The sequence below is a fragment of the Thermobia domestica genome, chromosome 8 (assembly GCF_964235325.1).
Source record: "Thermobia domestica chromosome 8, izTheDome1.hap1.1, whole genome shotgun sequence".
Classification (NCBI taxonomy): Eukaryota; Metazoa; Arthropoda; class Insecta; order Zygentoma; family Lepismatidae; genus Thermobia; species Thermobia domestica.
The window spans coordinates 245,021,348-245,035,381 of record NC_137461.1 but is presented as its reverse complement, the minus strand read 5'-3'; the positions used below and the strand labels follow the sequence as shown (position 1 = coordinate 245,035,381).

Sequence of the window (14,034 nt, the reverse complement as noted above, 5' to 3'; positions counted from 1 at the left end):
AGCCATCAACTTGAAATTTTCACCAAATATGTCCCTGAGCACCCCCAATATATCCAGCTAGTTTGATTTAAATATCCCAATATTTTCTCTATATCTATATCAAAAAATTGTTAAAATTTTGGTATAACTTGCCCAGATAGCATGTAAGCTTAAATCAAGGGTCGCTTTCCCTTGATTTTGGCTTAGCAATGTACAGTTGATGCGACAAGCGACAATTAACGTTTATTTTAGCTTGTTTTTAACTTGAAAAGAAGCTTGAATGCGACAAGCTACAATCAACGTTTATTTTAGCTTGTTTTTAACTTGAAAAGAAGCTTGAATGTATCAACTTTCTACTAAGCCTATTTCAAGCTTGATTCAAAACGCTTGACGTTTGTCGATTGTTTAGCAAATGGAGCCATCTGTAGGATTGGTGAGTAGTCTGAGTTTTGGCACTTGATTTCTTCCAAAAGGTAAACAAAGGTAAGCTATGTGTATGAAATGTAATAGTAAGCCCTACTTTAGTTTTAGTTACAAAATAAAAAGGTAAATTTTATTTTAGACTGGTGCGCTGAGCGCTTTTAGGATAGTATTACTTCATTACGTTTCAAATATGGATGGAATTTTATGTTTATATCTTTTATGTTTTTTCTTTTTTTTAAGTGTGTTCATCCGTATAATGTATACCATATTTAGCCATTAGATTCTTTAAAGTCAGTGATGGCTCTTGACAATTAGCATCAGCATAGGCGCCCGAAGGGGAGGGCGGTGGGCCCGGGCCCCCTTTGGCTTACGAAAATGTATACATAATATAGGAAACCATGTATATTAAATACCAGGCGTAATATAGCAACCATGGAGATGGGCCCCTCCCTAGGGAAATTTTCCTCGGACACCCCTGAATATCAGTACAAAAATTAGAGGGTTAACTTCAGCAGACGGCTTTATCATATTAAAAATTTATAGGTGGAATACTTGATACTGTTAAGGCATTGTTTTAGCAGACGGCTGTACCATATTTATATCGATTTTATGGTCATTTTTCACTAGATTTGAGATAATACTGTTACATATAGAGAATTTTGGAACTTGGAGGCCAAAATCAGGTAAAACCACCGTGTTTACAGGAGAAATGAGTTGGTGTTACGTAACCGTAATTACTAACATAACTAACCAAACCTAACCTAAATCATCAAAAACAGAAAATATAGGAAGAAAGTACGAATTCAGGTAAAATCACCGTGTAAAAATTATTGCGGATATTTTATGTATTTTTCCTCGTTTATGTGCATGTCCTCCGTCGCTGACACGCCTGCTCTCTACGGACGCATCCCCTCGCTCCGCTCGGGATACCCAGCAACACCCCTGCCCTGACTCGGTTAGATGGCATTCGTGCTTTTTTTGTGGCCACCTAGCACAAGTTGGTTCGTGGTTTATGCACTAGCTTCTCATTTAGTAGATATTCTACAAAAAGGAACCCGGAAATGCAATGTGTGAACATTTGCTAGAACCATCTGCTCGAGTAATGCCCAAGTATCTTAACCCAGCCTAACCCAAACTAACTTAACCTACCTAAACCATAAAAAAAAAGAAAATACAAAATATATACCAAGATAGTACAAATTTTAAGCAAAATATTGCCCCCCCCCCAGTTCAAAAAATATGCCGTTACATAATACTTTACGTAGCATAGCTGAGCGAGCGAAGGGGAATAGATGCCCCGCAGGGCTCGTTTTTTTTTTCCTACTTTTTAAGTTACACGCGTTTGGTATTGCAACCATTGCAGACGGTCATTTTCCAAAGCTTCATATGTACTTACTGCCATCTCATTCCTTGCTTGTATTCGTCTGCCTACCGCCTTGTCAATTAGATCCACCATAACATACTTAATTTTCCATTTCGTAGGATTCTATATAACAGATACGATTTATGAAGTCTAAACACATTAAAATAATTTATTTAATTAGGTAGAGCCATCTGCTAAAGTTAACCCCATATTAATAATGAAGGTAGTTAAATGATAATGTAAGTGTTTTAAACTCAATAAATTGTATGTGCAAATGAGTAGGCTATACATGGGAAAGTAAGTATGTTATGGTGGAGCTATTTGCCAGGGCGGAAGGCGGTTGAATACAAGCAAGGAACGAAATGCCAGTATTTGTATGTTAAGTTTTGGAAAATGACAGTCTACAATGGCTGCAATGCCAATCGTGTGTAACTTAAAAGATAAGGGGAAAAACGAGTCCTACGGGGCTTCTAATCCCCTCCGCTCGCTCAGCTGTGGTTCGTGAAGCGTTTGTAAAGTAGTGCCCCAAATCTAGTGAAAAAATCGACAAAATCGATTTAAATTTGGAGAGCCGTCCGCTAAAGTAATGAAAATTACGTTTTATCTCTACAATCGAGGAGAAAACTGCTTTGAATTAATACATTGCCTAAGCTTTCTTGTTTTAGCTTTCACCGATACACTAAAAATTTTAACCGATGTGGCTTCCCCAAGAATCGGTACGGATGATATTTAAATGCAGCAAGCAAGCCTGGACATTTCACTCATTTTAGAATGCATCATGCTTATCTTTCGTTCCTTATGTTCTTCCATATTTATTCGGAGGTTGGGGGCAAAATTGAAGAATATAAATACTTATGTCCGACTTTATTTAGTAACAATTACTTATTCTAAGGTATACTTCATCAATCTTAGATTAAGTGATATCACTCATTTCATCGCTTTACAATAAGTGCAAGGAAAGGTTCGATCGGGTATGGACTTTTGGGTTTAGGGTAAAAGAACGATGAATTTCGAAAAATTAGTTATTAGATATTAATAATAATTCAAAATGGATTATTACGCGAAAATAAGTTGGCATATTAGTTTGAAGTTTGTTAGGTAAGAAGTCGAGGGTGTAAGTTTGAAGAAAACTAGGTTTTTCGTTGCTTACATTTTTATCTTTTTATCCTCTAAAAACAGTAACTTCTGTCTCTTAATTGATTTTAGTGCTTTTGTTTACTTTTTTTTTCTACCAGGTGAATAAAGTCTGGATCTAAAATCTCAGAAAAATATTTGCAATCTGAACGGATGTAATAAAGAAGTAACGCTATTTTTCAGGATTGGCCAAAACCGTGTTTTTTTAAACTTTTTTTCACTTAAACCGGAATGTTTGCTTTACACCAGTTTTTTTTTTTTTTTTTTAATACGTTTACCTTAGATTAAAGTGGAGTAACCGTTGCCCCCTTTTTTTTTTTTTGAGAGTAAAGGTAATTTGAGGCTGATGATTCGATTGAACAAGGTCGCAACCTCGAGAAATGAACGCAACTCGCTCAAACTATAGGTCATAGGTCAACTAGTTCTGCAAATGATTTGCCATTACATCATAAATTATTCAGCAGTCTACTCCTTCAGCATTGGTTAAGCTTGAATTTTCCTTGTCAGAGGCATGATAGTCCACAAGTTGAGTGGGGGTTGGATTCGCGAAAAATACTTTTTTAACTTGTCTCTTTAATTGTGATTTTATTTTATCAAGTTTGGAGTTCCCCCCGAACTGCCTGTAGTGCGCTGCCACACTAGCGGACGGTCAACAAAACTTTTCCACAGAAGCTGATTAAGTGTCTAAATTTATAACATTGGAAAGTAGATCGACGAAACAGAGATTTCTATTAGGTTTGACTGGTTTGTTAATAATAATAATAATAATAAAAAGTTTTATTTAGAAAGATAGTATGAATGGTCCAGAACTATTAATCACTTCCTGTATTGATTAGCAAATTAAATTAAGCCTATATTTCTGACTGACTAAATTAGATCTTCTGTACTATATAGTCTTTTAAAATTGTCCATTGATTTAATCTGTATAACTATAGAGTGATTCCATTTTGCAGTTCTTTCCCTTTTGGTTCTTAAGTGGCTCCTAAAATATTCACAAGTATGCAAGATCACTGCAACGTATTTCTATCAGTTGACCTCCGTGGATGATGGGTCTGTGGATTTATCGCCTTTGTTATCAAGGGATTCTGGTTTCGAGTTCAAATGAAGAACAATATCTCTCGAGTGCAACTGAGTAGTGGTTCGGATCTCACTTTAAGCTGTAGGTCCCGTTCTTCATAACCCCGCTGTTATGTCCTTAACCATAGAAAGACGAAGGTGGGTCAAATTTGCCCGCACTTTCTTTTTCTCTTTGCCCGAACAAATGAATTTTACAACGTTTGAATTTTTTTGTATTTTCTTCTGTAATCTAAACTTAAATGTAGTTTTATTACAAAGCACATTATTGTGGTAGTTTTTTTTTTTTTTTTTTTTAGCGCAGGAGACTAAGTACATTTTTTTTAGCAACTTAGAAATGTTAAGAGGAGTACAGTTTTACTTTGAAAGGATCATGTAAACGTATCTATTCTTTGAATGGATGACTAAATTAACATAATCTACTTTTATACATTGAGCAAACGTAATACTCTCAGGTTTAGTATAGTAAATTGTCTACACAGGCGAATTGTATTTCAAGCTACTTCATGTCTGCTAACCAAATGCGGTAGTAGTCTGTACTGGGACCTGTAATATTTCCTATTAAAATAAAATTTCACAAGTCTTAAAATAGTTTTACAACTCACATTTATTAGTAGCAGTCATTAAATAACTTTAAAATACATTAGTAGGGTTAAAATTGGAATTTACAACCACGAGCAAAATTGACACCCCTTAGTCTTTCACGTGACCAATTATAGTTTAGTCTTCCTAGGGTTAATGTTAAGATACACGGATGACTAATGATAGTGAATGATTATGAAGGAATTAGTGGCATGAGAACGGGAAAACCCTCACGAATATGATATTGTCCATCATAAACTCATAAGGCCGGAGATTGAACCAAAGATCCGTCGCACCAAAAGGCAACGTTCTACCTCTGAGCAATCAACCCTTTCCTTCCGCAGTGCTGATTTATGAAGTCATACTCTAATGACCTGGTCATAATTCTGCAACGTAGTGGTCTTCTACACACGTCTTCCTAATTGTTCCCCACTTTTCCCCCCAAGATTTCTGATTAAATGAACAGCGAAATCATATTTAAATAAAATCTTTGAGTTTTGTCCCACGGTTATGTGGGGCAGCCTAAAGGAGACGGTGATGATGAGAATGAATTAAATAATGGATTGAAGAAAGTGGAGGGGAACGGTAGAACCCTGAGAAAATCTACGCACACGGTGTTTGTCCACCACAAACGTACACCCATGTCCAAAATTATTGTCGCATGTCTATAAATATGTTGTTGTAGGAATAAAATTTGATAACGAATTCGCCCTGTATTTCTTACAATGTTGGTATGTGCGTAATCGGCAAAGACATGTATGTGGCAAATTTCATGTCAAAAGAGCAGTAAATAAGAACAATAAAACGAAAATAAAGCTTTCTTGACCATTTGTTTTACTCATTCTAATTTATGTGCTTATAATTCTTTCCCTATAAAATTTTCCACAAATATACATTTCTCGATTATACACATAGTATCGGTATTAAAAGTATCCTGCAAAATCATTATCAAATTATATTCTTACAAGAAGACAGTTATAGATATGCGACAATCATTTTGAACATGAATGTACATTTAATTGTTTCAATGGTTTGTGAAATAATACATTTTCTAGTTATATTAACACCTTCAAAACAATATTTCCTAAAATTTATTGCAGATATCAGAATGGTATTTGCCAAATGCAATCTACTTTAGCTGACCTTAGTGAAAGAGTATCTTCCGTCGAGAAGAAGGTCGACACACTTTTAAGTAATGGTGTGAGTGTGAAAGCAGAGTCCATAAACGAAGAATCCGAACTTCTTGGCCTTCTGCCTCTGCGAACGTTGAATGATTTTCAAACATTTGAGAGAAAGCTTGAAGAACCTAACTTCGGAAAGAAATATGTAAGTATCCTATCAAACCTGTACAAGTTATGAAACAGTTTTCAAATCTTTGTTATATCTTTTAATTTACGTCTTTTTGGAACATCTCTCTTTTGACTCAATGTTAGCATCAACTCCATTTTTGCCAATTTAGCCATTATCATGTGCATTAGCTATGGACTATAATTTTGGTCAACTTGCCATTCATACTTGCTAATATAGCGGCAATTACATCTTTTGCAGTCAATTTTTTTTTTTTAGAAAATATGAAAAACCTAAAAAAAAAGTAGTTTATCTTGGTATTTTTCTAATTCTTTTGTTTACAACAGCACTTACATTGTCACAGTAGATTAGATATCTTTTATCAGTCTCACCTATCCGTCACGGTAAATTGGGATTCCTGGATCTGGTTTCTCCATAGTCAATTTGTTTGATTAGTTTCTAGTGTATTTTTAGTTTGGGTGGAGTTTTTCTTGTTGAGATGCGTGCATGTGCATGTATATATTTTTGTGATAGATCAATAGTGTTATAAAGCCATACCCAGCATTAGAAGTTGAAAATAATTCAAGAGATTTTATTACTTCTAGTCAATGAAGGAACAAAAATTATTGTGAAACTGTTTGATTTGAGGATATCAAAAGATAAATAATATTAGAACATCTTTGTAAACTAGTAGACTTAAAGTACCAAATATTTAGTTCCTTTATTCCTAAATTCTGTTACCTATAATTTAAGGTAAGTTGAGCCATTTTTAGCTAGTTTTTGTGCGTCATTTAACTATTTTCTGACACTACTTCTTGGCAGCATTGATTAACCCACTGTTACTTGTTACTTTTGGAAGTGTATGTAATTTCCATATACATACACACACAAACACACACACACACACACACACATATATATATATATATATATATATATATATATATATATATATATATATATATATATATATATATATAGTATTTTTTTCTAATTCAAACGGACAATGGTCCTTTTAAATAACCGCTATTCCGATATAAAGCTGAAAGTTACCAAATAAATCCCAGGCAAACAGTTTTTGTTAGTCACGTAGCCCATTTGATACGGCCTTCCGTGAAACTCAGAACCCCACGCTTTTTTTTTCACACTTCACATTACGGTATCTAAAAATTAATCTAGTTTCATTCATGCTTCGTTTTTTTTTTCCACTGGTAGAAAAACATAACAATACGGACCCTTATATATATTGCTTTTCTTTTTGATTTCAGCATGCATTAGATCTAAATACTTTCCTTTCTTTCAGGTAAAAGTATTACTGTCAATTGGTGGTAAGGATTTTAAAAGGTTTCGCTCACAATGCAATAAGAAGAACTTTGTGCGACAAACTCGCAATGGAATTCTCCTACTCTGGCAGGAAACCAAGGATCATGAAGCAAAAAAGCACACCTTTGGGTCCAACCAAATGTGCAATAAGATCAACAGTAAGTTGATTTGAAAAGTTGTACTGAAATATTTAACTTCATTTATTTATTTATGCTAGTAACCATACAAAATTCCAGTTTGCTAATTATTAAGTCTTACTTCTCTCGTACTGGACGTGTGTTCTCATATTAGTATGTCCCAAGCAATCAGAAGTAATTCTTCATGAATAAAGTATGCTTTGAGTACTTTAGGATTCTTTTACTGTCAAGTAGTAAAATATGTAAATGTGTTCACCCTTACTGGGTGAATATAACATCTGTGTAGAATGTATAGGAAATTCAATAACTGATCCAACACTCTATGTTGTAAACAAAGCTTTACTGGCAAAGTACATATTTAAACAAATCTTTGCTTGAAAAAGCATTCAAAAGAATTTGTAAGGTGTACGGAAAATCTAAAATCAAATAAAATTCCAAGGTAGGAATGATTCCAGGGCTAAATAAAGTCAATAGTGTCAACGAATTTAAATTGAAGTACAGTGTAGGAATCACTACTGTGAAGTATAATTTTGCACCAGACTTTTCGTTTATACCTGTAAATTTGATACTGTCTACCACACGAATATAACTTTGTTGGGTTGGCAACACTATTAGTCTGGTAGTATTGCATAGTATGCCAAACTGTCTCCCCTGCCGATATTTTAAAGGTGCAAAATTTCAGAGCTCTTTGTCTAACACTGGAACGCAGATAAAACACTAGAAGAACATAGCTTTCGAAGTTACCATAATTCCAGTATAAAAAGAGAAAAGTTGCAGGCTTTCAAGACGGCGAATAGTCAAACTTTCGTCTTTCTGTCGACTTCATCTTTCAATTTTTCGTGACAACGAAGTTAGCCAAAACACATGTGTTTTTTGTAGTGTTATTTAAGGTGACTTTAAACGTTGACTCAAAACCATATCACCACTAAGGGCACCGGAAGAAAGTCTTGTTACACTTGTATCGAAAAATATAACTTTTCCATTATATAATATACCAAAAGTGTTGTGGAAGATAACTTTCTATAGTACCCTTACATAAAAATCACAAAATAGGGGCCTAGCTTAGGTGACTTGAAAAATAATATAGGAATTAGTTTCAGCTCTAGGTATTCATGTTTACAAACCATACCATAATTCCGTAAAGCTATTTAAGAGGGAAATTTATTTCAAATGACAGTTTTTTTAAAGAATAAAAATCGCTAGTACTTGCTTGAAATTCTATCTTTCTTTTCAGCTGCTGTTCGTAAGATGTACACCGTCGCAACAGAAGAAACGGTGAAGGAAGTATTGGGTGTTTGGCTGCAGCAGGCGGAGCCTAGACTACTGCGTAGGTAAGTATAGTTTTACCTATTTTCCTTACAATCACGAGAGATATCGGAAAGTTCTTACCATCACTAAATAAGCCAGGGATCTGCAACTTAGTCCATGGACGCGTTCTTCTCTACATATACGTTTTGTATTCACTACATTTCTCACATCTATAGGTCACTAGATCAATATCATATGCATAGAATTCTGTGGATTTGGAGGAAAAAGAGATTTCCACCGTTTCAATGCCTCTTACTTTCCCGGACCCCAAGATATAAACATCTTATTATAATAATTGTAATCCTTCCCTTTTTCTTCCTTTTAGGATATGTATCATAAAACGCTTTTGTAATAATTTTAAATGAGAAGTTACTTCCATATTTCAAATCTTAAAAGATTTAGAGATACCGACATTTTATTAGAATAATTGTAATCCCCACCTTTTTTTCTCCTCTCCACATCGTTTCTTTCCCTTTTTACTAGCATGTCAAAAAAGAAAAAAGAGGGCCGAAACACGTGGCAAAGTATTTTAAATGAGAAATGGAAATACTGAACTTCAAATCTCTCACCTTAAGGAATTAAATACTTTACTATAATAATTATAATCCCCATCCATTTTTCTTTCCACCCCCCTTTCTTACCTCCGAGGCATATTTCAAAAGCGCTTAAATTCTTATCTACTTATTTTAAATAATATGAAAATACAAAATTTCATATTTCAAACCTTCATAAATTCAGAGATTTTGACATCTTATAATAATTGTAATCCTCACTCCTTTTCTTTTCTTTCTCACCTTTTTTTTTCTTTTTTTCCTTTGTACTAAAATATCAAAAACCGCTTAAATATGTCAAATTATTTGAAATGATACATCCGAATATCAAATTTCAAGTCTGTAACCTTAAGGAATTCGGAGATATGGTCATATTTTAAAAATACGTCCCACACCTATTTTCCTCCCCTTCCTGTCGAATTTGCAAAAATCCTTCCTTAGTGGTATCCTACGTAACAAATCCCATGTACTGTCCATATTTAACTTGTCTATCTTAAGCGATTTGGCCTGTGCAAAGATCTGTCGGTCACTAAATCACTTAGGTCTTTGTATTTTATATAGCGAGATGAGTTCATTTTTACGCACTCATGTATTAGTACACAGTGAAATGAGATGAAATGTTTACCTTGTATGTATTTATTATTTTATTATCCTTTATAATTTAGCAACTTGCCTGTTACTTTCCTCGAAGGATGGAAATATTAACTAAAATCGAGATTCATTACTGTTTACATTTTTATTTTTTTGTCTTCTGGAAGAAAGTACCTCTGTTAATTTTATTTTTTGATTACTCCTATCTGCTGAATGAAATCTTTTTTTTTTCTAAGAATAACTTTTATTCCTTGATTAATTTTGGTGTTGATTACTTTTTTTCTATACTGCGGGAAATTTCATTTTTTTGAAAACTGCGATGTCAGAGTAATAGAGAGATAGGCACTTACTGTTATATTTGCCTTCTAAAAACATTTCCTACCTGCTGCATGAAAAACAGAAAGCAACTAACCTCTTTTTTCTTGACTAATTTTAGTGTTATTTTACATCTTTTCTATCTACTGAACGAACTCATCTCATGAGAGAAAAACTACAATACCACCCTCTTTCTTGATTGATTAGAGTTAATTACTTCTTTTCTATAGTAAATGAAATCATCTTACATTCTGGAAAACTCTGCAATGCCATTGTAATAGAGAAATATGCAATTGCAGAATCTTCCAGACGATAAGATTATTTCGTTTATTATAGAAACAAGCAATAAAGTACTATAATTAATTAAGATACAGATGGTATTCTAGTTTTTTTTTCCTTCTCAGAAAATACGGTTTCATTCAGGAGATAGAAAAGAAGTAAAATAACATTAAAACTAATAAAGAAACAGTTTTTTTTCCTAGAAGATAAAGACTTCAGCAGTTAGAAAATTTTGTTAAAAGACAAAATAATAGTAAATGCACATTTCTCTCTTACAAAGACATTCCCGAGTTTTCGGGAAGATAAGACTTCATTCAGTATGAAAAAGAAGTAATCAACACTAAAATTGAACAAGAAATAAAGGTTAATGTTTTATCCACAAGATAAAGACTTCATTCAGCAGTGGCAGTAATAAAAAAATAATTTAAAAAGTAAGAGTAGTTTTTTTCCCCCAAAGACAAAAAGATTTCAATAGGATGGAGCACGCCAAAGTATGCGTATGCGTAAACACTCAACAACAAATTACCAGGAAAATAAATAGGGAGACATAGGTCTTAAAATGCATTCAGAATTTGACTGGATTGAAGTAAATGAAGTGATTTGCCTGCTTTGTGCCATGTACACTGAGAAATGTTTCTGCTTTCAAAGATGGGATATAAAGAACTAGGTCGATAGGTCGCAGGAGTATTTATTACTTCTCTATAATGAATTGTGAAACGACGCTAATGATTCCAACACGACGTTCCATGAATATGGGTCAAATAAACTTAGTGTTACATTTACGGTAATGAGTCATCCCTTCTTCATTTGATATGTATGATGAAGGCAATATGCATGTCTTCCTATCAGTGATTCTTGTGTTTTGAAAGAATGAAACGTTGCAAAGATGTATTCCTCCGCTGTAAGGCTCAGGATTAAAATCCGTTTGTTTTACTGTCACAAATAATTCCAGTGAATTGTTGTTCAACACCTCTTTACGTATTAGTCACCAGTAATTTTTTTATTTTTTATTTTTAAAGAGAAATATTTCATTGAACCTCTAAGGTATGTTCTAAACTCGTTGCAAAATGGTACGAAGTTGTCCGTGTACACGGTGCCTACTTTAGTAAATTCTACACGTTTCCTGTGAATTGCGAACTACACTTTCCCACGCGTTCTGTTGTACGTGACGCAGCATAACGCCTTGTAGGTCATCATCTGTCATTTATGTTGCTCCGTGAAGAATACAAGGTATATAGGTTCACACACTTATGACCTATCTTTCCTGTGAATCGTGAGATCAGATTGCATTTCATACAAGGCATGGAGAGAAAATTACAGAAATAAGTAAATATTTGTTCTTCCATCTCTCAGTGATTTCTTATATCAGTGATTACTTCGTTTGTTTTTCGTAACGCCGTGCTTATACAACAGTATCGAGTGAGTCAATATGACATTTTCTGGATTTATCTCAATTGATGCTCTCACAGAACAATGCACATTTTCAGCTAGGAAACAAAAAAAAAAAAACTTTACTGAAAATTTACTGGCACTAGAACATTGAAATAGGTAAAGTGAATAAATACCATGCAGTGGTACCAGTGATGAAACGAGTAACATACTTCGTGACTCGTGATCCCGAAGTAGTCAGATCCCTGACCCTGTAGACCCAGACAGATTCGTGCGATCCCGAGATGACTTAATATCAGACTGTGGGAGAGTATGTTGTAATTGTAACAAACGCGATTCTTTCCTTTCAAGTGTTTCTTATGAGTGATCGTCAAAATTTAATCAAATAAGGCTGTAAAACGTAAAATGTAGAATATAAGGGATGCCACTAAACCGAAAGAGTGTTTGGGTAATGTTTATGTATAGTAGTGTTTAAAATTACTTTATTAATTTTCAGTATGGGAAGATGAATTATATTGTATTTGACATAGTCAAGACACTTTGAATAAGAAGTGTCACACTACAAATCTAACATCTGAATAGGTGAGCTCGATTAGGGAATATTAATTCACTATAAAAAATTCTACCGTAATGCTATAGAGATCATATTTGGAGTGCCTCCAAGCCATGGATCACCAGATCTGAGAAACGAGTGCCAGACTCTGTTGCCTTGTGTGGCACTTACTTCAAAGAATAATAATTTATTTTAATGAGAGCGTATTTATAAGGTAAACAATATGAATGTTTTCTTTTAACTGTGCAATCAATTACATGTTTTTCAGTACGTATTTATGATCGTTATTTTGCAGAGAACGAAGAAATTCAAAACCTGTAGTGGAAGGTCACACCGTTGAAGTTGAGGAACCCAATTAAGGAAATAAGTTAGAAATAATACAAAATATGTAAATAAGTTCAATAAATAACATTGTAATACAAGCTGGTTGTTTTCATGGAACCTTATATCAGTTGTTGTGTAGAATATAGGGATAATTTATTTCAAATATGTAGCAGCAGGATGCGAAATCATAACAGTTATGATCGGGGAGAGATAGGAGTAAATAAATAAGTTAAAAAAAATTGCACTGGAAAGTTTTGAAATGAAGATTTCATATATTGAACATCCAAAATTATTGATATATGTAAGGTTAGGGATAATGCTTATCCACTAGGTTGTCCACTAACTGCACAGATTTACTGTAAATAGTTTGTATACTTCTGACAGTGTCGATGTCACCTTATCTCTCCAGTAAATTATTTAGGATGAATTTTCTTCCAAAATTTTGAAGTGTGGGAATGGCCATCCTCAGTATTTCGCACCCTGTGTAGCAGTGGTTCTAGGATTTAATTTATATTTCTTTCTTTCCTGAAATCTGATAATTAAAAGTTTGCTTAGCCCTTGACGCTTGTCTAGTGGTGTACGTCTTTGGTGCGCCTAGGGTCGTGGTCGATTCCCAGTGGAAGACCTTACAAACACTAAACGCATTACTGTTCGGATTCTACAGGTCAGTGTCTCATGTAAAACTTCGTGCTGAAACGGGACGCTCAACTTCAACATCAAACTGTGGTTAATGGTAAACTAATTGGATACTGATCTGCCAGGTCGCATAGTATATTCACCAAGGAACTCAGGAAAAGTGTTGCTTTCTATGTTGAGATAAGATACTAATCTCAATAGACTGGAGTATGGGGTATATATTCAACACCAATGTTGTGTGAGACATGGATTTATAATTTAACATGATATTTCAATAATGTTACTCAACAGAAGTAAACCTGAACCTCGTGCTGCAAAGACGCATAATGGACGAAGGAAAGAAGCATAATACAGATTGTGAAAGTGTACATTATTTTGCTTTCATTTTGACCGAACACAACTATTCTTTTTCAGAACATTGCTTATGTAGGTTTAACAGTTCTTTCGTCGTCACCTTTACGTTTATTTTTGCAGGATTGTTGTCTATATGAGGTTAATTTCATTTTGTATAAGATTTGATGTGAGGCCCAGTAGTGTCAACCTTGATACAGATTTGTTTCTGCACGTGAGAAAATGATTCATCTGGTTGGCGTCATGTATAAGGTTTGATGTGAAGGTTAGTATAATGTTCAGTGTGTAAGTTACATAAATGATGGCGTGTGTTCTTTTGCCATCTGAGGGTGTTTGGATATTGCCACCACTTTATTGGCATTCTTTTAAAAATATTGCAGAAACCATAGCTTACTACTATGTTTACTATTAATAGTAAGTATGGTATGGTTTCCC

At 34.1% G+C, this 14,034-nt stretch overlaps 1 protein-coding gene across 1 annotated transcript; it reads left to right on the top strand.

Moving 5' to 3' along the window:
- The first annotated feature begins 418 nt into the window (after positions 1-418).
- Positions 419-12,710, top strand: LOC145693517 (uncharacterized). Its single transcript, XM_081769587.1, has 5 exons — positions 419-462; positions 5,656-5,881; positions 7,146-7,323; positions 8,537-8,633; positions 12,584-12,710. Exons 2-5 carry the CDS (start codon positions 5,678-5,680, stop codon positions 12,645-12,647), a joined length of 543 nt encoding a protein of 180 aa, XP_081625713.1. The 5' UTR covers positions 419-462; positions 5,656-5,677; the 3' UTR covers positions 12,648-12,710.
- Positions 12,711-14,034: the final 1,324 nt, after the last annotated feature.

Bases quoted from the DNA above. Each gene is read 5' to 3' on its own strand.
- LOC145693517 (XM_081769587.1), top strand. From the start codon at position 5,678: ATGCAATCTACTTTAGCTGACCTTAGTGAAAGAGTATCTTCCGTCGAG. The intron at 5,882-7,145 runs GTAAGTATCCTA...CCTTTCTTTCAG, and splicing joins CTAACTTCGGAAAGAAATAT to GTAAAAGTATTACTGTCAAT. The intron at 7,324-8,536 runs GTAAGTTGATTT...CTTTCTTTTCAG, and splicing joins AATGTGCAATAAGATCAACA to CTGCTGTTCGTAAGATGTAC.